The sequence below is a fragment of the Puntigrus tetrazona genome, chromosome 5 (assembly GCF_018831695.1).
Source record: "Puntigrus tetrazona isolate hp1 chromosome 5, ASM1883169v1, whole genome shotgun sequence".
Taxonomy (NCBI): domain Eukaryota; kingdom Metazoa; phylum Chordata; class Actinopteri; order Cypriniformes; family Cyprinidae; genus Puntigrus; species Puntigrus tetrazona.
The window spans coordinates 7,742,840-7,769,133 of NC_056703.1; the positions used below are offsets into that span (position 1 = coordinate 7,742,840).

Genomic DNA, 26,294 nt, shown 5'->3' on the forward strand with positions numbered 1-26,294 from the left:
TCTGTAACTTAAAAACACACACACATTCGGTCAGTGAGTAAGATGTTAATTGGTAATTGCTGTCACGTGGTGAGAATATGGCTAATTCAAAGTCATGAATCATACGCACTACACTGGCTGCTGTGTAGCAAGCAAAGACAATACAACAGTGTTATCTGTTTACTGTTTATCGTCTTTGTATTATCTTGTTTGTTTTATCTCATCACACTCAATTAAACCTGAAAACCTGTCAACTCAGCTGAAATAAAATTTCTTTGGCAGTCGCAGCACTGTTACTGAATAAAGGGACAGAATTCACTGGTGAAATAAAGCTGTTATTATACACTGTGAGACCACAAATCAGCATTATGATGGTGGCCAGGAATTCGCGAAATTGGGAGGAGGAATAATGAGCCACATTAACGAGTGTGAGTGTCTGTGTACGCATGAGTGTAATTATGAAGAGATGCATACACGTGAACCACATGCATGGCCTGTAAATTAGTAAAGGTTTAAACAGAGGTTTATTGCACGACTGAAAACACTCAGCGTTTAATGGACAAATACCAAAAAGATGAAACTGAAAATGAAATTGAGAAAAAGCAATACACACACTCTAAAATAATGCTGGGTTTAATGGACAAATCGCTGGGTTTGTCCATAATTTATCTATAATTTATGGGTTGTATTGTATTGCTCATATTTTAGAGTGTGTCAAATTACTCAGGTGTAGTTAGTCATCTGACATTGAAAAACTGGGAAAGACTGGGTCAAAACATTTGTATTGTTTGTGGTAACTGAAATAAAGCTAAAACAAAAAAGTAAATTTATTAAAAACATTATTACATTACAAATATACATTTAAAAACATTCTACCTTTGCAATAAACTGAAATAAATTTGTTGAAGTACTAATAGATTTGAAATAAACATTTTAGTAACTAAAATTTAAATAAATGGCAATAAAAAAAAAAGTTAATTTAAAACGTCAATACATACTCTAATGATATAACAAAAAAAGTAGCACACTCAAAATATACAATTCAATACAAAATCTCTTGCACAGACCAAAGAGAAAAGGTTATCTATAGACAAAGTTTAAATAAATCAATAGGCCAAGTAGCAATGGCCAAAAAACTCTGAAATGTTTCACAGCCTTGAAGCAGCCGGAGAGCAGAAAGGACGCGATCATTTTTCAAGTTTAACTGGGATTGTCTGAAGATCTCAGAGGTGTAATGCTGGATTATTGCAGTGGAGCAAATGAATGTCAACCACAATGCAATGAATTGCATGACTGATAATGCTGAAAGCCACGTTAAGGACCAAAAAAAGAGTTCACAGGCAACAACTTTTAGAAGAGCAGACTCTAAACTGTGACATGTCCTGAAAACTAAGACTTTTTGTGATAGTTTAAAAGCCAAGAGGATAAAGGTTTCATTTGAATGGGTCAATACTGCGTTTTCAAACTATATTAGGAGCTCAGGGAGCTAAAAAAATAAAATAAAATCACACTTACTTGTAGACTGTTCATCATTCTGTTGACAAAACGCCATATTAACTAAAACTAGCAGCGAAGGTTTTTATGCTTTTTGTATCATAGTGAACAGAAATTAATTTTTCTAAATTAAATGATTAAATGTAAAATGATTGCACCAACCAGGCAGGAAACAGTATTATTTTAGCTCTGAAAGGTGAAACAAGAACGGTGAGCAGAAAAGACCAAAGAGATACACATCCAGAGGTCTTGGTTCTCCTCAACAGCTCAAATTGTGCTGAACTAATGTAACAATATCCTTTCGTCTCACTGCAAGGACATACGACTGCCGAGATTCACCGGCGCAGAGGCACTGCTTGGGACAGTTTGACTCCTGCTGTTGTATCTGACGTAATGGCAGAAAGGTAATGGAGGCTCTCTGTGCTTGTCTGTGTATGTACATTATTGGCTTTTAGAAAGCAGAGGGCATGCTGACAGGAACATTTAACACCACTGGAGTGGCACAAATGGATGCTAGGGAAAAAAGCCCAGATGGTTATGGGGACAATGCATCAAATATCAAAAGAGACCAGAATTTTATTTTATTTTTTTTGTAGATGTCAGGCTTCCGTTCCGAACTGTCACTATAAAAACGACGTTCCTACTTAACCAGAACTGTAGGGACAAAGCTTATACTGAAGGTAACAATGGATACCAAAAACTGTATCAGGCAACAATAAACAGCAAAAATATCTGAAAGAAAATCCACTGATGGACAGAGAGTGACAAAAACGGCGCTTGATGGATTCAGACAGCAATGTTCAAACCTATTTTGAATGTGATCTGACATAATGGCTCTAACTTTGAAGAGACGTGTCTTTCCTAAAGAAATATCCAAAATATTCAAATTTTGTCATTATTTATTAACCCTCATGGCTTGCCAATGATGAGCTTTTTGAATGACACGATGACACCATTTGCATTACCCAATGAAAACTGCCTGGGAATTAAAAACAACAACAAAACCTAAGTATCTGCAAACTAGGCTTTTCAAATTGGAGTCTAGGGACCAACAAGACTCAGGGGGTTTATACTGTTATATAAAGAGCCTACATGTTTTATAAAGTTCCTACACGTACCTATACCTATTGTATTCCTTTCACACGGTTTTGATTAGGTCATATAATGAGATGATAAACACTTATTTTTATGCAGATCCTTGCACAACACTTTTTTTCTTTTTTACCTCAAAATGCATTTACCAGACTGGTTGAATCGTCACATAATCAGCTTCATATGTATTCACTATGTACTATGTACAGCTCCATATGTATTCCACACACTGGACATTTCACGTTGAAATTGTCGTAAAACGTGCAAGAAGCCATGTGATATTTTGCAGAAATGATTCCACAGGCGCATATTTATAATGATCCTGGGTTAGAAAAAAAATCCCTGCCTTTGCATTTTAGAAAACAAGTTTGAAATCCCCTGTGTGTTTGAACACTGAGGAGCTTGTGTGGTGAGAGAGATACAGTATGGGTTAAAGCTCTGCAGTGCTGTCAGTGCATACAGCAGCAGGAAGTGCTTATGTGCAGTTGTTGACATGGCTCCTGCGCATCAGCATTAACACCGGTCTTTGGTTACTGCAGTGGACAAAAGCCTTTTTAATAAAGACGCACTGTTGTGATGCCATCCTTTCTCTACTGCTGTTTATAATAAGAACAGTCTCCAAGGGACAACAGATGTGGTGTAAGAAATAATAAGTAAACAATTCTTGTGATGTAACAATAAATATAATGGGATTGGAGGCTTGTAATGTTGTTGCATTGCTCATGCATAATTTATTAAAAATTGAATTCTGAAGTTTTGTTTTGGCTATCAATTTTAACCAACAAGTAATTAAAAGGAAACCTTGAACCTCCATTTACTGTACTGTATAATAATAATAATAATAATAAATATTATTGTTATATTTTTTTAACAGTAAAATTACAATTGTTCATTTTTATAACTGTCTCCATTTTTTGCTTTCAAATATTAAAAATAAAACTTTTATTTTGAGGTATAGCTTTTGGAGACCTTAAAGATTTTTATTTTGTTAACAACAGATTTATAAATCATTGTCAGTATAAATTTGCAAAGATGATTGAAGAGCGCTGTATTTTCAAATTATTAAAAAAATATAAAATGCCCCAAAAATGTACAATCAAGCACACTAAAAACACTAAAAGCTACACTGAAGTATGCAGAGCATCGGACTGTAACTATACTTGTATTTAAACTATGTATTTAAAACACAGTCCTTGCGATCTGATAATTGGACTACTACTTTATATACTAGCCAACGACCAATTTTTACTTGCATTCGGCACTTGGCGAATGTTACATTTTAAAATGGTTGACATGGTAAGGGTGTCCTGCAAAAACAGCTAGCTATTGGAGTGCTACTAGAAACAATCCAATAATTGTTTTCGAAAACGCACCATTTTTCAGTTTGTTTAGTAATTAAGGACATGAATTGCGAGTTATGTTTGTCATATGTATAAACACAGAAAAAGGGACATTGTATGTTTTTAGACAAACTGAAATGCGCTACCTGCACAGAAAATGACCATAAATCAGCTGCTAGCATTGATTAGGCAATACATTACTAGTTAGATCCTGACAGTTGGCGGTCCGTGAACTATCACTATTGATCTCACACTTAATCTAAATTTGCTCCAGGGGTTTTGGGATTTGCCACTGCAATAAATGTACTTGTACAAAAGCATCAGTTAAATGACTAATTTGATAGATAACAGAAAGTTTCAGGAGATCGAGGTTCAGCTACCCTCTAAACAGAGATCTCTGTGTGACAACCAAATGGAAAACAGTATTCTGGCTTCTTTTGCTACTTCTGTTGTGTGCATGTGGGTGGCTCACCTGACTGTGGGTGGCAGTAGCTGCTATGATTATTGCATTGGCATGGTTGGCACCCCGTGCTGCTGAAGAGCGAGAAGCCTGGGCGGCAGTCATCACATTTGTCCCCATGTACTCCACTCTTGCAGATGCACATGCCTGAACTGCCAGAAAAATAAAGAGGAACAGTTATGGAGTTAGAAAGTGTTATAGAGGCACAGAAAGAAAGTCTTATTGTTCCTACAGAAGCGTACAGTATCCTTCAAAAGCCAGACATAGAGAGGTTACAACCTCTGTCCACATCAAACACCAGGTTTCCTCTGAACTGCCAGAATAGCTGCTCTTTCCCATTCATCACATGTTAATAGAGCCGCTCCATGAAAGCTGAAGCAACATCTGTTACAAATAATACTGTAAACTAGAGGCGAAAACACATGCATTGATCTTTGATGGAAATCCAAATTAATCAATTATAGCAATACAAAAAAATGACAAAAAAGGTTTACAAACAAGAAATACCTTAAATGTATTTGATTCACATTGAATTTAGCAGCAGGTAGGATACACCAGACCCATTCCTGTCCTGGGTTACTTGAAAAATGATTACACACAGGTAAATTAGTCATTAGTGCCTGTGCTTGTAATAAAATCTCTCTGTACTGCTAGAAGAGAAACAGGGAGGCGTAAATATACTCTAAATGAGAAATGAAAGTGTAACAATATCAGACCCTTTTAGATGAAAAGAAACAGAAACTCCCAGAGATGAGAAAACTTCTGATTATACTATTACACACTTGAGGCTTTTGAAGAGCAAATGAGAAATACAGAAGAATGATTTCTTCTGGGAAAGGCTTGTAAAATCTATGAAAAATATCCGCAATTATTTCTTTCAGACACACACTCCACTCAGTCTCAGTGAGTTTACTCTCCACAATCAGAGGTTCTATGTCTTCGCCTATACTCAATGTAATTAGACTACTTGTTATTCTGACTGATGCTGAGCTCACATTTCCTGAGAAAAATAACCCTGACATGTCAGTTCTGTTGAACTCAACCTCTTAAATCATATCAGTATTCGCACTGGTTTCACTAGGATACATAATTTAGCACATGGTTATTACAGCAACTAGACCTAAGACCCGTGTTTCCCAAAATCTCAACATTAAAGGGCTTTTGCAAATATTTTCCCTTACCCTATCATATAAATAGGCAAGTAAATATGTCTGCCGATATGCATTGTTGCCGATAGGTTAAGCATTCATTACAACCCTTTTTTATGAAAGAAACCCTTGAGCCATATTTTAAGACAAAAAAGGATTCAAAAACACTACGCAAAATGATTAAATGTCTTAATATGTTTTTTTATTATTGGAATGAATTCTGTTAAAATTGCAATGTGTCAAAAAAGAGAAAAAGAGGTTGAGTGGGAGAGAAAGTATAAGCAAGCATCATACACAGCAGATCCTCTGCGCTGAGGAAGAGCATCTCAAAGACCTTTCATTCTGCCTCTTTGAGCTGTAAGCTGACACCGTGATCCTCCACAGCACAAGTCAATAACTTTGATGTTTGGCCTCACAGCCATGTCTAGAGAGAACTGAGCCATGACTGTAACCCATCTAATGTCTATGAAGAGAGAGAGAATCATTTGAGCAGTACGCTTCTGTCACGGGCTGGATAATGTCCTGTGAATTTCAATGTCTTCCCAAATATAAGAATTTCACTTTGAAAGTATCCATTTGAATAAAATGGAAAAAAATCTGATATTATAATTAGAGCTGCAGTGTGTAATTTTTTTAAATGTTTTAAACATGTGTCATACATGCAGAATCAACAATAAGAAAATGAATCGAGAAATGTCTATTTAGTGCAGATGCTCTGCTTTCCTGAACAATGGAAGATGGAGAGGATATTTCAGAAACCTTCTTGGAAACAGTCATTATTTCTGCAGTGTATTCATTCACACTGCAGATTTAAGCCTCAAAAGCAACCCAAATGAGATGTTCCAAATGGAACAAATGAAAACATTAAAAATGCAGAATCACTCAATTTAGAACTACATTGGTTGTAAACCCGAGCTCTTAAAAACTGGTGAGAATACACTAGCCGACTTTGCCCTGAGGGTGGAAGAATGTTGAGGTTTCCATGGCAACAACACCTCAGATCACCAGAAAGTACCCCGCTGTGATTAAACTGAAAGTCTATTACAGTATAATCACCAGGGTAACAACTCCACACAAAAGACAAGCATTAAATATGCTGTGGAAGCAAATTTAAAACCTTTCTTAAATCATGCAGTCTTTGCACTTGTCAAGATTAATTAATGAATCGTTTTAGCAAATTGTGAAAAAGCTGATGGTATAGCACAGCTCATACTCACTCATTATGGGGAAAATAGCCAGAATATATTAACTTTTTAAAAGCAGCAGTGCAATTATTTGTGAATTCTGATGTGCTCGCATTGTTATTGTGCATCATTAAACTGTTGGGTGTTTAGGGATGTGCTGTCTTAATGAAATCTATTTGTGCAAGTTTGTAGCTGACATTCATGCGCACTATCCAGGGAAAACTGGTGGACACTGCTTTAGTACTTGACTACTTCCTTCCAGACTATTTAGGGCCAGTGCGGTTTGAGGCCTGGGTGGTTTGGAACCTCTAATGTACAACCCAGTTTTATTGCGGTAGTGGGTTATGCTGATCTCTGAATTATATGGTCAGACCCAAAGGTTTTCAGAGCAGTCAAACAGCCTTATGAAAGCTCTTGGCATCCTATGGTTCAGTGGTGCTAAAACAGACTGTCATGTTCAGTTGAAGAACACATAGCCCATCCTTGTCTGGTATGTGATGTAAAGAAAAGCTTATTAGCCTCATCGAGGCTAGTGTTTTCAAGATAGACATTTGGCTTTTCCATAAACAGACACTTTAATTCAAAGTGATCTAAAGTGCAATCAATGTACACTAAAATACCTTATTCAACAAGGATGCACTGAATTCATCAAAAGCGACAGTAAACACTTTAATAAATAAATGCTGTTCTTTTGAACTTTCTGTTGATGAAAGAATCCTGAAATAAATGCATCACAGTTTTTCACAAACACATTAAGCACAATAATGCTACCATAAAAAAATGATAAAATAACATTTTAAAAAAGGATACAAAAATGGGAAGTGCAAATTTACCACCACAAAACTCCTAATAGCATCACCTGCTACAGTCATGAATTTGAGTCTTTCTGTCTTACTCTCACTCTGTTATTTCAGGGTTTATTCACACTGAGTGAAACAGGCACACTTCCCCTGGGTCATTATAGGCAGGCCATAAATGAGCTGGTGTAATATTTGGGTATCTCCTGATCTACTTTCATTCGAATACTGCCAGAGAAATACTATAAAAGCATCAGTCAGCTCTCTTTTAATATTTCAGATAGGAACCACTAGTATCGATTTAAAAATGCTTAAACTGCAGACTGTTAATTGACTCTGTTATTGACTATGGTGATGTTCCAGATTGTTCACTGTATCACTGAATGCCATTATCCTGCCACAACCTCTTCCAAAAATACTTTGAGTTCCTGGAAATAATAACCCAGAGTAACAGACATATAGTAGAACAGTGGATGACAGTATCTAGCTTAATTAGGGTGGTCTGATTTGCCCTCGTTTACTGATATATTTTAGGGGGAAGGTTATCATGAAGGGACTGTTTGTTTGAGCCTCAACTAGAAATGCTAAAAAATAATAAACTAATGTAAACTACAGTATACATACTCAGGAAATAAAAAACACCAGAAACATAACCATTCAAAAGACTGACAATGGACAATGGATGCTCTTTTATTCCTAATTCAAAGGAAACTACTTTTTTCAAATCTCTTTTAACAGTTGTAGCCATTTGATCTGAAGCAACTAACCCAAGCTTCCTGACCACAATCAAGAGCCAATCGTTGTTTGTGCAATAGTAGGACAACACCTTCAACCAGCAGAAATACAAGTAAAATGCCAAGTGACTTTGAGTGAGATATTCCAGAACAGGCCCATCCTGATAAAAAAAAGAAAAGAAAAAAAGTATAAGATTTAAAAATCCTTGTTTACACAGTGAAAATGCTGATTGTGTGGAGGGTAGTGGGAGGCCTGATAGAACAAAGAAACACTGTGCTTGGAGCAGAGCTGGAGACTTTTAATAACCTCTTCTGCCTACAGGCCAAAGCTGGTGAGAATGAGCACATAGAGCTGTCGAGGAGAGAACGAAAAGACTAAAAAGCAGGCAATTATAGAAAGAAGGTGGATGAATGATCATCAAAGGGGGTCTATGTTGACTTTTTATGATGATCAAGAGTAATTAATAGATCAAAAGATTGATAAACCTACTAAATGTTTTAACTATTATCTAAAAAAAAAATTTAAAAAGGTTTTTGTGAATGGTAGGATTAGTGTAAATTTGATTTACTAATAAAAATAATACACACACAAACACACACAAAATCTGAGAGGATCACACTCAAACAACAAGGAACAAATTTTAAATTTCTTCTCCCTGAGAAGAAGACTATGTATTATAATTTCCATTTTAATATTTCCTCTCACCTGGAGGCACTCAGTGAGGGGACCTTTATTTGAATGTTTAATTTATGTAAGATTAAAGTCTGCTGGGTGCTCTGCATTAATGCCACAGTGGTCGACTCCTTGAGGTTGGTGCTGATTCAAGGGACGGCAGCTCTTCATAAAGCTGAGCAGGACATTGAATGAGTTGGATCTGAGCCAATTTATCTGTGCAAACCCCACAGACAGGATTAGTGCTTTCTCTCTCCACAATTTTCTAACGTCTGGCCAGACATCAGAGCACACTAAGGAACCAACTAGGTTTAGACAAGAAGAAAGTTAAACACTTTTGTTTCCACCCATAGTAGCTTTAAAACTTCCTTCTACAAAAGTGAACAGAAGAAGCATTTAGTAGGGCGTGATGAACAATGCTTTTTTTTCTCTCCATCAAATAGAAACCCTTGCATTGCACAGATCTTATTTTTCCTTTGGCAAGCATCACGTTTTTTGCCTGGCTTTTGATTAGGCCACACAGCAGGCTAAACTAATCCTCCTCACAGGCAAGAGATACCAGCAGCCAAGTCATTTTTATCTTATCCAAATAAAAACAGAATTGGAAAATGGCAAATGGAAGAAAGGAAAGAAGTAATCTCATACGCAGTAGTAAAGAGTGCTCTAAGGGTGTGTTGTAGCTTTGTTTAGTTAGGCTCACACTGCTGGGTGTCAGTGTCTTCACACTTCTGGTTGGATGAGAATGAAATCCTAAGTAGAAAGGTTAATAAAAAGCGCATATAGGCTCTACCACTATTGTATGGTATAGTGCTTGACTGATATAATTAGTACATTTCTTAGTTATGACTGCTACTCTAAAATCAATATTAGAGCTGTTAAAAGAAATAGTTTACCCACAAATCAAAATTACCCCATATTTACTCGTCCTGAAGCCATCCTAGGTGTATACGACTTTCTTCTTTAAAAAAAAATACAGTTTTTTTGACAGTCACTGTCAAAATCAGTAGGCTGACAAATGTAAAAATGTTAGCAGCATCAGTTTTATATGGTTATATTGATTATCACTCAGTCAAAAGGAAAAATATTAAGACTTGAAACATTTTAAATGAAGCTAACTGAAACTGAATTGAATTGCAAGAACTTTAGATTCACAAAACAAGTACCTTGACAGATTTGTGTAGGTTTTTTCAATCATGTCTGCTAAGTGGCAAATGGCACTAGCATAGTCAGCCCTTGCTGTTCTTGTGGATAAATAAAGAATTAAAGAAATGGATAGTGATGATAACGATGATAATGACAAAATGAAAGTGTTTGTGTGTTCCCTCTTTATCCCTCTATATTGTTGGTTTGCTTTCATCAGTTTTCAATTTTTTCTTTTGCGCGTATTTGCTAAGTTGAATAACTAATTAGAGTTCCTTTTTACCTTGCCAATTCAACATAAAAAAGGCCAAAATATAGCTGACCGTGCCTGACAAGAGCCAATGGTGAAGAAGACAATGAAAGCTTCTTCCTCCCATTGAGAAGCGAAGTTAAAGAAGGAGGGCCTAAGTGTACTCCTGGCAAACCAGAGCACACTCTTTACAAGATGGCAGCCACGCCAGAACCTCCAGCTGTCATGGATATTTACAATGACATGTGGGGCAGATCTCTGATTTATATCTGATTTAATCCAGAGCAGCTATTATATCAAGGCCTGGAACCCTCAGAGTCACAGGAACTCAAATCCACTCCAGAGCTCACTCCAGTCTTGGTCCAGTTTGCGAGTCTGCTCCAGAGCCTAGTGAAGTCTTTTGTGATCATCCCACAGCTCGGTCCAGTCTACAAATCCGTTCTAGTTCAGGAGTCTACTCCATAGTCTATTTAAACCTACGAGTGAATTTCAGAGTTTGCTCCTGTCTACAAGTCCTCTCCAGAGCCCCTTCTAGTCCATAAATCCGCTCATGAGCCCACTCAATTTTATGGGTTCACACCTTTGTTCCAGTTGGTTCCAGTCCAAGAGTCCTGAGTCTGCTCCAGCTGCTCTCTCAGCTGAACTCTCATGGAAAAGGATGCTGATTCTGAACTTTCTATTTGTCTTTCAAAGCTAAGGAGGCCGTTCCAGGACAGTCCAATCCAATCCAGTCCTGAACTCACTATCAGCTCTGCCATGACCAAGGAGGCTGATCCTAAACCATCCTGTTATGTCCGCACAGGCTGCTGTTGACCTCTCTGCTTTCTATTCCAGCTCAATCTGAGACATCTTCGTGGTGTCTTGCCACTTAAGTGGTCCAACGTGGGGATCTTTGGTTCCATCTACTCTGCTGTGGTGGTCTTTGACTCCACTCTGGACTCGTATTCTGCTGGCCCCACCCTAGCTTCCTGTCCTACCAGCACAACCTTCGTTCCCTGGTTTACCTTACCTTATCCGGGCTTTCTTCTGCCATCATAGACCACCATTCCTCACCTGATCCACCTCGATTTCCCTTTCCTCCTAGGCTTTTTTGACATTTGATATCCATAGAGAAAAAGTGAGAGAGAGAGACAGAGGTTTCATTTTTTTAATGAATCAGTCACTTGAATGTTTGAAATGAGTCTTTTGTATCAAATGAATGTATAGGAGAGGGCATTCCAGGGTCTAGTGTATGGCAGGGCCCCTCTGACCACAATAGTGGACAAATTGTTTGCTTCATTTTGATTGGATCTTGGTAGACTAACATAAGCAAAATGTTCAAAGCCGGTAAGGACAGGACTTCTCATTGGTCAAAATGCAGTTTCTGCCCTTCACCCACGAACAGACTGATTCCTAAGGTTTTGGCCTGGGACCACCATAAAACAATTCTTAAGGATGGATTGCAGCAACAATGGGTAAAACAAAGAGATCACAAAGTTCTCTACAAATCCATTGATATGTTCTCAAACCTTATATTGATACAAACTGCAACACACACATCTTACACATATTCAGAGAAATAAGTACCACATAACATCTTACAGAAAATCAGCTAAAGGACAATTCAATCTTCTTACACCATGTTTGGACTTAATGCGTTTTTAACATTGCCAAATGTATTCTGGTTGTGGTTCGGTAAGGGAGAAATGCACTGTTAAAACTTTAGTTACACTTTTCTAACTTTGTGTTTGGACTAGGCAAATAAGTTCCACAGGAGAAAAGAAGGGTGTAGGCCACACAGTGTCCCCCACTCTGATGGACTTACATCACAATCACAGCATGGAAATAGATAAGTGCCAGATTGCACTCTCCTCCTCATCAGAAAGGGATAAAAGTACCCTTCCAAAAGACACTCCTTGTTCTGAGAATCCCCTCCAGAGAGACACTAAACAGAAACACTTTCGTTCTAAATCTAAGTACTGCAAAAGTACTGAAAAGATGTAAAGATACACTATTCTGAGTTCTGTCAAGGAAAGGACTGAAACATATTACCAATGTTCTGACTCTCCCCTCCAGTGAGACAATAGCAGATCAACTGTTCTGAGTCTCAAGCCTGTCCAGTGAGACACTAACTTAGCATTCAGTACATAGGAACTGAGTCTGAGTCCCATAAGGGAATGGACAATAATAGCTACCAAGTCCTGAGTCTCCAGCTTCGAGGCAGCAACAGATATGACCACGTTCTCAGCCACTAGCCTTCGACGAAAGAGATAATCTTCTTTTAGACTTCATTCAGACTTCATCTATCAAGACAGCAACAAATGCAGCACGTCCTGAGAGCACATCCTAAGGACAAAGCGTATCGACCAAGGTTAAGCTCTGGAGACTAAACCTTCATTCCAAGGTACCTTTGCTTGCATGTTCCAGGCAAGGACCGTGTTCAAGGCGGTCAAAACAGAATTTCCACCCCTTTGAATTCTCCCCTGCATTGTTACCAGCACAACCAATGGATGAAATCACCGCCACTGCTCAATCGACCACAGAGAACGTCCCAATCACTTACCCAAACCTCTTCCAGAGGCATTGGCATTGTTGTGGACTATTAGTATATGATTTTCTAATTTACATTAGATATTACATAGCTGATTGCATTAATAACAAATAATCTTCCCCATATTTGTTTAATGCATAATAAGGTTCTTTGCCTTATTTTTTTAAGTTGCGACAGTTTATCTTTCCAGATAACATAGCTCTGACATAGCACATCCAACATAATCACTTATGCACTTTATTCCTATTTAATTTATGATGTTCATTTAGTTGTTGATTACTCTTGTCTATCTTTTTGTTCATGAAATCTGTTTTCTTCCTTGTGTTGATGATGTTGAAAGGTTCTACAAGTTAGAGATCCCACCAATCTTTCTTATTTGATATACTCATAACCACACCTTAAGCGACACATGATCCAAATATCACAACATCCTTGGTGACACGTGTACCCATCACTACATAATTTCACCCCCTAGGTTGGTGAAAGCGAAATTCACCAAATGAATGAATTTACTCAACCCATTGAGACATCTACTGCCACCTGCTGGCTTTATCTTCTTTTTCAATGTGGCATTCCATTAAAAAGTAATTTCAGATTTCCATAATAATAATTTTCCACATTAATAAAAATATATAAACAAATAAATCAATAGCAATAAAAGATAATTACAGTGATAGTTTACCCACAAATTAAAGATTAAAATATTTCACATCATAAAGTGTTAGATGAAAAATTATAATTGTTGACAGACAGACATTAGATGGAAAGATAGCTAAATAAATGGATAGATGGATGGATGAATGGATGGATGGATGGATACCCAGTCTAGAAAGATGGAATACAGTAATAGCGATCTACTGACAAATCATTTCAACATAAAAGGCCAATCGACTGGGAAGAGAGGCTGTTATAAATCATAATTATGAATCTTTCAGTACACCTTGGGTAGACATTGCCCTTTTGTACTAGGTGATGGCTCAATTCATTATGTCATAACCTGATCTAAACCAGATCAACAGCAACATCCAAAATCTATCAACAGAGCATGGCAGTACAGTTAACAAGCCTTGAGGTTTTCAGAATGATTGACATTCCAGCAAGAACTGTGTCAATATCATTTGAATAATTAAATAGTAAAATCTTATTTCATGCACCCACTAGATCAAATATTGGTCTGCATATGAAATGTGAGGGAACAGAAAGCCTCAAGCACCCTTGCATTTTGGTAGTGTTGATTTTATACCATTTGCCATTTTCCTGGCATTGGCACTGCAATATATTTGTTTAATCTATCCAGAACCTCAGACAGTTACATTTTATTTAGCTAGAGGTCACAAAAATCTTCCCAATTATAAAGGTCTGTCTCATGTCAATGTGTAGGAAAGACACAAACTGACTTCTTATCTCTATAATTACAGTAAGGACAGACTCCAGTAATCAGTCATGAACTCACATGGAGTTAAACAACATACTGCTTTTGGTGTAAAAGCCTTTGAAGGTCTGGCTACGTCATATATTGATTTTCTGAAGGAGGAATTCTAATGATGGCTCAATGAAAGATGAAACACTTTCTCCACAATAGTGTGAAACAACAATGAGAAAAATGTCAAGAAACAAATGCCTATTAAATCATTTGCAACACAGAAAATAATGGGTTTAATTATGAAAAATGTCATGCATTATGATTCATTCTTCTGGAACTCTCTTGGCAATTACTGAGGCATAATAATGCATCGTCCCACCAGGGCACCGAAAGTCTTGTCTGGATCATCTTCTGAAGCCATGCACACAGAGCAATCTGATTTGATGACAATCCTATGTCTTGACCAGTCCTTTCTCTTTGTCCTCTAGTATGAATAAAGCCTTTTCACATTATATCAAACAGGGCTTGTTCAATCGCTTACAGCCGTGGCTGCACCCAGGGAACAGAGAGCTGCCGCGGGCAAGAGGCCAGGCTGTAGGACGAGGGGCTAGAGCTGCAATCATACACATAACTTCACACCATTACTTCTCCATGACTCATGAATAGAGCCTTTAAACCTCACTTTACATTGAACCAAAATGGACAATGAAGAGTGGAAGGAAGAAGGAGAAGAATAATAATAGACATGATGCTGACAACTGACAATATATTTCACAGATATAGACTGATTTTGCACAATTATGAATTAACAGAAGTTGACATTATTACTGGTCATTTGCAAATGTAACATGGTTGTCAAGATGATTGATAAACCAAACATGTTTATGGGGTAAATACTGAACAAAATGAAAAAAAAAACTGAAATACTGAAATAAATTATTTTCATTAATTTATAATTAAATTTGTTTTCTGTCCAAAACATATTCCACAAATATGCTAAAAATAAATAAATAAATAGACTGCTTAAAATAATAATAATAACATTTATAATTTTCCCCCCAAACTGAAAATATATTTAATTTAAAATTTGCCAAAATATAGTACAAAATGTACTTCAACAGTAAATATAAATTATATAATTATATTAAGACAATAGCATGACTGATATAATATGAATAAAATACAAAAAAATACTTGAACTAAGGATAATTAAAAATACATTTATACAAATGTATTTATTAATTCAATTAATATTTTCTATGCTTAGATGTACTGTATATGACCTAAAATACATGTTTTTGCTGTTTAAAAAGACTCTTGAAGACTATATGAATAGCAAACAGAAAAAGAAGAACTATCTACTGAAAGAGATTTTTTTTCTCTCACTAGATTTATTCCTTGCATCTTTTCAACAACAGAGATGATAAGGAAAAAAAAACAGAGGTTCAATCTCTAAGAGAAGAACAGAGTGTTCCTGGGTATAATGCCTCACTTCTGTTTCGGCACAGAACACCTGCATCTCAGTCAGTGTTCCCACAGAACACACAAGAAATACACAGGCCATCCACGCTCTAATGTCTCCACCTGGTATGCCATGCATGCTGTTCTCACTTGACTAAGACAGCCACACATGCCAAGACTGTATCAAACATGTGCACATTATGAGATGAAAGGGAATATATACATGCGTGTGTGTATGTACATATAGGTCCAAAACAAAATATAAAAGTGAGCCCTAGATTGGTCACAATGCCAAAGGTGAGAAAGGGATGAGAGCACACATGCAGAAAATGATGTAAAGACCTCAGGAAACAATGACACTGTCATTCCAAAAACATCTCTGCCCATTTATGACTAGTGCAATGAAATTCCAGATTTAATCACTTGGACATATTCCTCTTCATTTCCTTTAGTGCTTACAGGGATTTTACTAAGCAGGGCATATTCCTGCATCAACATTCTTTTTGGTCCTGGAACAACATTCCTATCAAGCAATCGGATTTCACAGGTTCTGTATTAGGGTTATATTTCAAGTCTCAATAACATTCTTCTCGATTTATAATTTCCTTGATGGGCTAGTTTAATAGATGGTTTAATAGAATCAATAGATGATTTTGGAGTTAGTGGCATATAAATAAATAAAGTAAATCCATGTAAATATATAATTTAAAAGAATAAATTTCTATAGGTGGCATTACAAATTCACACTAAAAAATTACAAATGCATCCTGTTTATTTTGTTAATTCTGAATAGTCAAAAAACATTCTATCATTGCATTGTATTTTATTTCTGCATTGTGCGGGCTTTGAATATGTTGTATTCAAAGACTCCTTGCTGTCCTGCTGTGTAGAAGAACCAGCACTAGATCCTGCCAGCAGACACATGGATGGTATCACACACGGCTTTTAATGCATTCTCTCACTCTTATTTTTCTGTTTCCTTTCCTCTTTCTTCTAATAAACAAGATGCTGATGGAGCATGACTAGCCAATGCTGCAGAAGAATGGGGACAGATTGCTGAAGGGGCATTATGTGGGAGGGATTTCAGTCTTCTCTGCTGTGCCAGTCTTTGTGTTCAGATCTCCATGAAACTCTCTGTGACTGCCTCTGCCATCATTTCCACAAGCCAAAATCTTCAGCTGCCACAGCAGATGATTAAATTATTCTGTTGTATATGCCGATACAATCTTTATAATCATGATTTTAAGATTATTTGTGCCTAAAATAAAACGCTATATGAATCAATTTAAAGCAAACAGATTTAGCTACAGCTACTTACAGACAGATAAAAAGGTACACTAAAGATTTAAGTCAAGGTGCTTTAAGAGAGGTCTGTCCTTTTATCAGTAGCTGGCCGTGAAAACCAGGCCATGATGATCCAATGGATTCATGATCTGATGCCAAAATGGCCCCCAGAAACAGCAGAAAACCATCAAAGGTGTTTTTGTTTGCCATATAGCCAGATAAATGGTGCTGTTCCAGGATGTGCCTCATAGGAAGAGACGTTCAATCTTTTTACAAATATATCTTGAAAAATATTTTTAAGATATTCAGAGAAATTAGTATTTAAAACAAATAACCTTTTTTTGGTCCATGCATTTTATGAGACGATAAATGCATGTAAAATAAACTTATAAAAACAAAGCATTTAATCCCTTGAAGTCACATGTTTCCTTTTTGGGTGATTTTGCACATTTTTCATGATTATGTACCATTTGTATAAGGTTGGCCAACTCTCCTAACACCACATCACACATGTAACAGCTCATAAAAAATACTCTCACGATGACACACTCCAAGTCACTGAAACAGCAGCAGAACAGAAAAAAATGCCAACATATGACATCACTGTAATACCTCCACTATGACCACGAGGCTTGCATCCAAATCCTGTCACAGTGCTTTTATAATCCCTGTCGGCAGACACATTAGTATCGTTAAGCAGTCCTATTTTCCCCCCATCTCAGACGATGTTGAAAAACATCTTATGACTAAGCTCCAAAAGCATTTACTTCAAATACACTACATGTGCGAAATGCAAGTCTGATAATAGTGTTTAAGCAGACAGCAGACATACAGTATGCACTGCTATCTGGCAGACAGTGGCAGCAATGTGGGCTTTGCTTAAACCACACCGAACTCATATTAAGTCAGTCTGCACTGTGGTCATTGTTTTTACTCCCACACCACCCTCAAAAGTACCAACACATGAACAGAAACAGGCTTTCAGCGTGACAATTCTTGGCAAAGTTTTAAAGCACAGCTACCACAAATTTAATTTGCTGATCACAACTACACAAAATCAGTTATACACTATGTATTTTTAATTGATTTATTTGACATAAGCAAACTAGTTTTGTGGATATTTAATTTTTGGGGGGTTTAAAGTTCAAAAGGACATACACTCACCGGCCACTTTATTAGGTACACCTGTCCAACTGCACGTTTACGCAAATTTCTAATCAGCCAATCACATAGCAGCAACTCAATGCATTTAGGCGTGTAGACATCCATCCCTTTATGACCACAGTGTACCTATCTTCTGATGGCTACTTCCAGCAGGATAACGCGCCATGTCATAAAGCGTGAATCATCTCAGACTGGTTTCTTGACCATGACAACGAGTTCACTGTACTCAAATGGCCTTCACAGTCACCAGATCTCAATCCAATAGAGCACCTTTGGGATGTGGTGGAACGGGAGATACGCATCATGGATGTGCAGCAACTGCGTGATGCTATCATTTCAATATGGTCCAAAATCTCTGAGGAATGTTTCCAGTACCTTGTTGAATCTATGCCATGAAGGATTAAGGCAGTTCTGAAGGCAAAAGGGGGTCCAACCTGGTACTAGTAAGGTATACCTAATAAAGTGGCCGGTGAGTGTATAAATTTTTTTTAATATTACAAATGTCTTTTGATTAATTTTAATGCATTCTTGCTGGATAATTGTATTTAAAATGATTTATTTCAGTCTTACTGACCCCGAACCTTTTATCAGGCATGCCTTTAATCATTAAAGATAAAGTTATAAAGAAATGTTATTACTATATTTATTCAGTGTCTTGTAATGGCTATACAGCTGAGAGGGTCTATTGCTATCCCACAACCTACTTGTGCATCCACCCCAGTACTTGATCTTTGCTGTCCCTACCCAATTACCTCTCGTCTAGTGCATCTGCATCTGCTGTGCTTCCAGCACAAATGACGATCTCAATTGGTTTTCCACAGTCTGATTGATTTATCACAGATTTACTATGAATCCCCCAAAATGATCCCCAGGTAACTGAACTGCACAAATCTCCATCCAACCCTCTGCAGTGCCTGGAGCAAAAGGCTGACTAGAGGAAAAGAAAAAAAAGATGTGGAGTGTTGTGTTGACGGCTGCTCTCTTGCTGTTCACTACAAGGCTGACATATTTGTCCTCAGTCTAAAAGTCTAACATAACCTGTGTACTTCAATAAGCCGTTTAATCAGCAGTTTAGACCTGGAAACCCAAATCAAAGCATTCAAAATCAAGCTTAAACCGGTAAATAAACAAAGTTAAAACAGAAAACAGAAAAGAAATATGATTGCCTACATTTGCAAAATTAATCATGCGACTCTTTGTACAAATAGTCAGATGTTCCTGCTTCCATTGAAGCGCAAGATGCTCTTCATTCCAAATCATGATGATCAGGCACAAATGCAGCTTGAGTGCAGTTGTTATTAAAACAAAAAAGCCACTAAACCATACACATACCGTCATTACACAGTAATTTTTCAATTGAACTTTCAGTTAGAATAAAGACAAGGAGAGAGAGCGTACGAAAAACAGGATGGATGAAAACTGGAAGAAGAAAAAAGAGAGAAGTAATAAGAAAGGAACAGGATGTGGTGTTGTTCTGAAGAAAACTTTTTGAGCTGTCACTCGAGAAGTGACACCATACTATCAGGCAGCAGAGACTTGACCTCTGCTATATATAGAGAGACGCTGAATGCACACAGTCACAAAAACTCACCACAACACTGCCTTACATTCTTTCTTATTTTCAGTCTTCACCACACACACACACACACACACACACACACACACACACACACACACACACACACATACACACAGAAAGAGGCCTACAACAACAGCAGTAACATAAAGCAAAATCAAATTTAAATCAAATCATCAGACTGGAGTCACAAACAGCAATTTTCATCTTATTTCATTCTTATTTTCCCTCACATGAACCACACCACAACTATTGCACACAATTGCTATAAACTTTCAGTTTCACTTTCTCTGTATTTTGACGTATTCTTTATATTTTATTTTGTATTATTGTTGTTGTTGTTGTTATAAATTTAGCAAACAAAATTTTCAGCTTTCAGTTCACTTCATGGGTGGAGATTGCTGGGGGGTTGTTTGGGCAAATATTATATTAATAATTTTTATATATATAAAATAAATTACATGAAAGATTACCCACAGTCTCTATTTTAAATGTCCAATACTGAGCATTAATCGTATTAATAAATCATCATTATGTTGAAGGCAAGTCTAAAAGGACAAATGGAAATCAGAATAGACTATTAGCCATAGTAATTTCTACTAGAAAAGCCTCTGAGCAGCCGTTCTACATTGAGACTATTAGATGTGTAATCCTGTTTGTGGGTAATCGGTCATACTTCAACATCCATCAGCTCAATGTGCAGCTTGGGGACTAGCTGCTGTTTTGTGCATTGCAGCATTTCTCAGATGATGTTTTATTGTCTCTTAACCTAACAAGATTATATCAGGACAGAGTTGTTGTGTAAATCCCCTTGCTAAAATGTATTTTTGAACTTATGTTCTGTGTCTTGTTCTGCTTCTCAGTTCTACAAAGAGATAAATGAAAATAGACTCACAAGCTTTTATTTTCTAAAAATATGCTTCCTTTTTCGCATGAACACAGAGTCAGATACACTCACATAACTTAATATGTATAAAAAGGAACTAAATGTACATTTTGCAACCCACAAACTAACATAATTAGCTGCACTTGGGTCTATCACACAATAGATCACATTTCAAGTGGCTTCTGTCCTGCTAGAAACACCATTATGAGTCAGATTCAAAAGCAAGAGTAAAGCCTGATAAAACAATTTCATGACAGGAGGTCAGGAAATAAAGCAATGTATAGATATTATTGGTTATTGTATAAAGTTTCATATTTTGAATAAAAACTTCTTATAAATGAGTAAATGTAATGCTTTATATGTCTGTTCCTGTCTAAGTGAGTGGCTTCAACCACGATAAACTACAGTATACAAGAGGTTGCATCGATTGACTGAAGTCTAGATATGTGAGAGTAAGGTCTGCATTACCAAAATTTCCTCTGGGCCAACGTGATATTGTTATGACTTTAGTCCGATTGGGTGGCCGAGGTGATTGGCATATGAGCTACGGGAGAGTGAGGCTCCTGTAATTGGCTTCTTATTTTCAGAAGAAACATTTCCACTGAGGTGAGGAAGTGAAGGCGAAGACTATGCCGGAATTCAGGAATATCTAGGCAGAGTAGGAAGTGTGGATTACCTACAGTGATGTTTTCAAACGTAGTGTGTGACGTGTGTGTGTGTGCGCGTGTTGCTGGAACGGAGAAAACTGCGAGGTGGGCCTCACATAAAAATGAGCCCATTAATCCAAAAAGAAAGAAGCACAGAAAGACTTTTTGTCTTCAGACGGTTTGATTTCCCTCTGAATGAATACATGAAACAGATGAATTGATGTAATAATTCTGTTGTGTGAGGAAACTAGCAATAAATCATGGCAAGCAAACACAAAAGTCTCTTGTGCATATTTGAGTGACAGTAGTCGTTACACCAGGAATTAGACATAATATCCAGCCTAAGGAAAATACACAAATATTAACCCAGTAGTAAGTGTAAAAAAGAGAATGTTGTGCATTACAGTCATTCATTCAATTCACTTTAAACCCTTTAGGTTACATACATATTAAATTATGGTACATTAATTATTTTCAGTATTATCAGTATTTTCTTAGTCCTGGTGAAGGTTTGGTACTTTCGCAGCTAACCACTTCTGACTATGTGTGTGCGCACAGGAAGAATACCCAACAGAACTGAAATAAAGCTTCCTACATCAACAAAGACAAACACATAATTATATGTAAATTATATATAACCACAAAGTTTGTTTTCAGGATTTAAGGAACACTTATGTACATTTCATGCGACTATGTACGTTTAATTTCATTTCATAGAAACACTGAGTGTATTCATTCACTCAAACATGCAGACTTTCTCCCCACAGGCAAACATGGCAGCGTGTGTGAATGTGGGTCATGGGCGGTTGATTCTGTCCACTGTCTGGACGTCTGTCTAAGATGCAGAGATGTGTCATGCCCAGCCAATCACTGGCATAACACACACACACACACACACACACACACAAACACATGCTTTGAGTCTCATTCGACCACTTTGTGTTTAGTGGAATAACCAAGGAGATCTTATTAGGTTCACTGGTCATTGTACATTTGTAAGTTTGCTTCACTCTTTAGACTTTGAAATTTTTAAATTTGAAAATTAAAATTTGGAATAATTAATTCATTCAATATGTTAATATTGCGTTGTAATAGTATTTGACATAAATACACATACTCTAATACTCAAACAAGTAAACATGAAAAAGCACTAGTTCTTGCAACACCACACATAAATATGTATTAAAGTCTTCGCATTAGCCTCAGGCCTATAAAAAAAAAAAAAAAAAAAAAAAAAAAAACAGCAAATCAAGAGACAATTGTTTTCTCACAAGGAGATATGCACAAGCTAAACTCATGCATAAAAACCTCACTGTATACGGACTATAAAAAAACATTGATTGTTGATTTTGTTGAATTTGGACACTTTGGTGGTGAAACATAAGTGGAACATAAATAATGTGTTTATAGATGCGATGACCATGCACTACTGAAATCACCTTTACACCGGTTATTCAAAAGTCAATAAAAAAAAAAAAGCTTAAAAATGTTCTAGAATCATTTGTGCACATTTGCTTTAATAATTTGTTTTCAATATAAAGAAATTCATACACTCCTAATTATGACTTAATTTTACAAATACCATTTTTTGGTGATGTGACACCTAACATGAGCTAAAAAGGTAACAAAGCAAAAGCTTAAAAACGTGCCATGAGATTTATTAAACAGTAGGTAACATAGGTTAAGAGAATGTAGCATGTTTTACTCCCCAGTGCATATAAATCAGAGTATAAATCAAGCAGTAAGCCTCCATATAAGGTACATGTCCTAACCACACATGAACACACATCAATATGTTACTTTGAAGACACATATCCTACAATAGATCACACCTACTGTACATTAAATCCAAAAGACAGAATAAACTGCATATTCAGAGGCTAAATATGTCACTCTCTAGCCCAGATTTTACTTACATTCGAGTTCCTGCTTTCCGTGCCTCAATAAGATGCACACACACAAAGGCAAACTGCCAAAAACTGCTGAAAATACTTCTCTCATAGATGGTGACCTCCACTCTATTCCTGTTTGATAATCTTTTTTACGGGTTGAGGGGTTCTTCTCTTTTCAGTTGCTATGCAACAAATGCATTTACACCAATATGAAGTGTCCTGTGCGAGTAAACAATATGCAATACTTTTTAATTTAGAAACACATTCCGCGAAACTCACAAACATTAAAGCCCAATATGCACTGCAGTCATTGATATTTCTCCCCATCTCTCCTCTGACACAAACAATAAAGCAGTGCACAAACTCTCCTTCACAAAAGCCTTCTATGGTGTTTTTTTCCGCTGAAGTCTGGCTTCAGGTAAGCTGTATACATAATGGGCCAAGGAAGTCTCTCCAAGTGCCAAAGGCGATATTGAGCAGGGCTCATTTCATTTACTCTCTCCATGCTATTGGGCGGGACTTAATTGTGCATGCCATTTATATAAATCGCTCTTTAATTGTTTATAGGCTTAAACTGAATTCTGCTACATCTGTGTTTCTTGTAATATGGAATGATGATTTATGAATATGTTCCTGGATCTGCATATACATAAATCTGAAGAGTAATTGATTGTGTATGTGTGTCTCGACTTCCTGAGAGTGTTGCCTTCTTCTTAAGTAGCTTTAGAAGAACCATTTTTTTCCAGCTGCTATTTACAGAAACAGCCAAGCAGACGCAATGTTTCTCTAGGCATACTCTAATAAGTGAACCTTAGGAAATAATTCAATGGTTGTAAACATCTGGGAGGAAAAAATGCAAAAGAATATGAGAACAAAGGACTCGAAGGCTTTTGTTGTTGCAATACCACCTACAGTCCTACAGTCAGCCAGTTCCGGCAAATATGGATTGGCACTTTAAAATGTCCCAAGACATCTTCATCAGAGGAAAACAAGGGTCGCTGGCATCAGAAAGACACTGGCATGAGCCACAAAAAGCAGTGAGCTCTGGCATACTTGTCCGTGAATAAATAAAACAAACAAGATGTGACACTTTAGAGTTACTAAATGTCTGAACCGGTTTTGATGCAAGACATTTTTTAGCTTTGAATGCTGTTTTTACTTTGACAAATGCAGTAGCAGGCCAAATTGTAGTAAAGCAGGCCAGAGAGGGGGAGAAAAAAAAAACATATCAGCAAGCACAATTTTTCCACAACAGACCCAGATAGGCTATATTTAAAAAAAGAGAAAATCAATTGAAAAATTATGTCTGCAGAGAAGACTGCTGAAAATTTACTTAGATTGTATTGAACAACAACCACTTTCAGTCTGAAGACTTTTTTGCATGGAACACATCTTTACAGCTGTCAATGTGACCGAATTACAGGGAGGTTTTTTTACTTTCTTAATCCGTCTGGCAAACAGCATACCACAGCTCCCTCAGATAGCAGATTTTCCTCTGTCTGCGCTCTATATGGGCTACATCTAATTATAGTGTGTGTCCTTACAATATCAGCGGAGTTTAATATAATGACTTGAGGTTCACTGTAAATATTTGTGGTAGAAAATGTCCCTTATAACCTAATGGCAGTAATGCATGTCAGAAAGTGGCTCGCTGACAAGTAGTAACAACACATTGTAAGTTTTCTTTTAAAAACTGGCTGATTAGAGAGCAGTTTTGTGGTTTCTCTCACAATAGTGGAAATCACAGACAGAGATGAGGACGCTGGTCTTGAGTCAGTGTGAGATGCAGTGAAGCACAAGCTCTGGTTCAATCAGCATTCCCCAAACGCTCCGGGGCAGCCAGGAATGTCAAAACTACCAATTTCCACAGGATCAGACTTCCACAACCAAATCAGGGCTAGCAGTTTTTCTTTATTTTGTTTCAGCTTGCCTTTGGTCTTACAGCTCAGGAAATAGCTTGGGGTTTGGACCATGACCAGGGCAGACCTCTATAAAGCTATATGGCCTTCAGTCACTACAACAGAACAAATGACTAACACAGAGACACGATGCATACATTACACACTAACATTACATGCAGAATGAAAATCGTACACAGCCACGATTGTCTGATATGTAGTTTTCCTAATTATGACCAACTGTATTAATAAAAAGTGTTAATACATTTTTTTATTATTACGTCGATGGACCAATATTGCTTAAACTTTATTTTAATGTCCAGTTTACTTGAACTATTAAGTATGCCTGATAACTGTTCAGTAATAGTTAGTAAGGTAGCTGTTAAGTTTAGAAATGGGGTAGGATTAAGGATGTGTAATATGGTAAATGCGGAATATGTGCTTTATGTTATTATAAACAGCCAATAAGCTAGTAATATGCATGCTAATATAATAAGTAACTGTTTAATAGTGGGAATTTGTCTCTGTACTAAAGTTTTATACCAATATTGATTCTAAAAATGCCAAGATGCTGTTTTCTTCCGATGTGTGAACAAAACTTTACTAAAAATCATTTGGGCTTGTGCATTTCATCAAATAATCACAGTATGATGAATTGTCAGGCTTTTGACATTTTTATTATAAGATACAAGCAATAAATGTAATTTCTTACTCATTAAGGAGGAGCGACAATTTGCTGTAGCCAAATTAGTTGCTATTCTAAACATTCAACTTGAACTGATTGTCTTTGCTACGAATTACAGCATGAAAGAAAAACAAATAACAGTACAAACCTAATGACATGCAATTTCTAGTCTATCATGTAATGGATCAATCAGGTTTTTAACTGCAGAAAGATGACTTGTAAACAATATGCAACATACCAGTACATTTGCCTCATCAGGAAAGCCATTCAATATCAATAGATAGAAAAAAAAAAAATAGCTAAATGCATGCACTATGCTCAATATTAATTTTATGATTAATATTCATTATATATTACAGTAAAAACATACAGCTATGTATCAAGTGACATGGTCCCCTGGACTGTTTACTGCTATTTATTTAAATGGAAAGCTTTTTTCCATTTAAAAAATTAATGTACTGTACCTGATAAGTACTGGACATATATAAAGTGATATCGAATTTAATAAAGATAAGAATCAAAAAACAATCAAAAGCCTGTGAATCAAATGGATTTGTGATTCTGTTTCACTGTTTAGCCCTAATGAAAAGAAGAAATAAAAAAAGAAGTATTTCTGC

At 36.7% G+C, this 26,294-nt stretch overlaps 1 protein-coding gene across 1 annotated transcript in view; it reads right to left on the reverse strand.

Annotated features, from left to right (window-relative positions):
* si:dkey-220k22.1 (multiple epidermal growth factor-like domains protein 9) overlaps positions 1-26,294 on the reverse strand; it is a 54,985-nt gene that overhangs the window by 16,879 nt on the left and 11,812 nt on the right. The window contains exon 3 of the mRNA XM_043239862.1: positions 4,378-4,517. Coding sequence (XP_043095797.1) covers positions 4,378-4,517 — 140 coding nt within the window. The remainder of the gene's footprint in view (positions 1-4,377; positions 4,518-26,294) is intronic.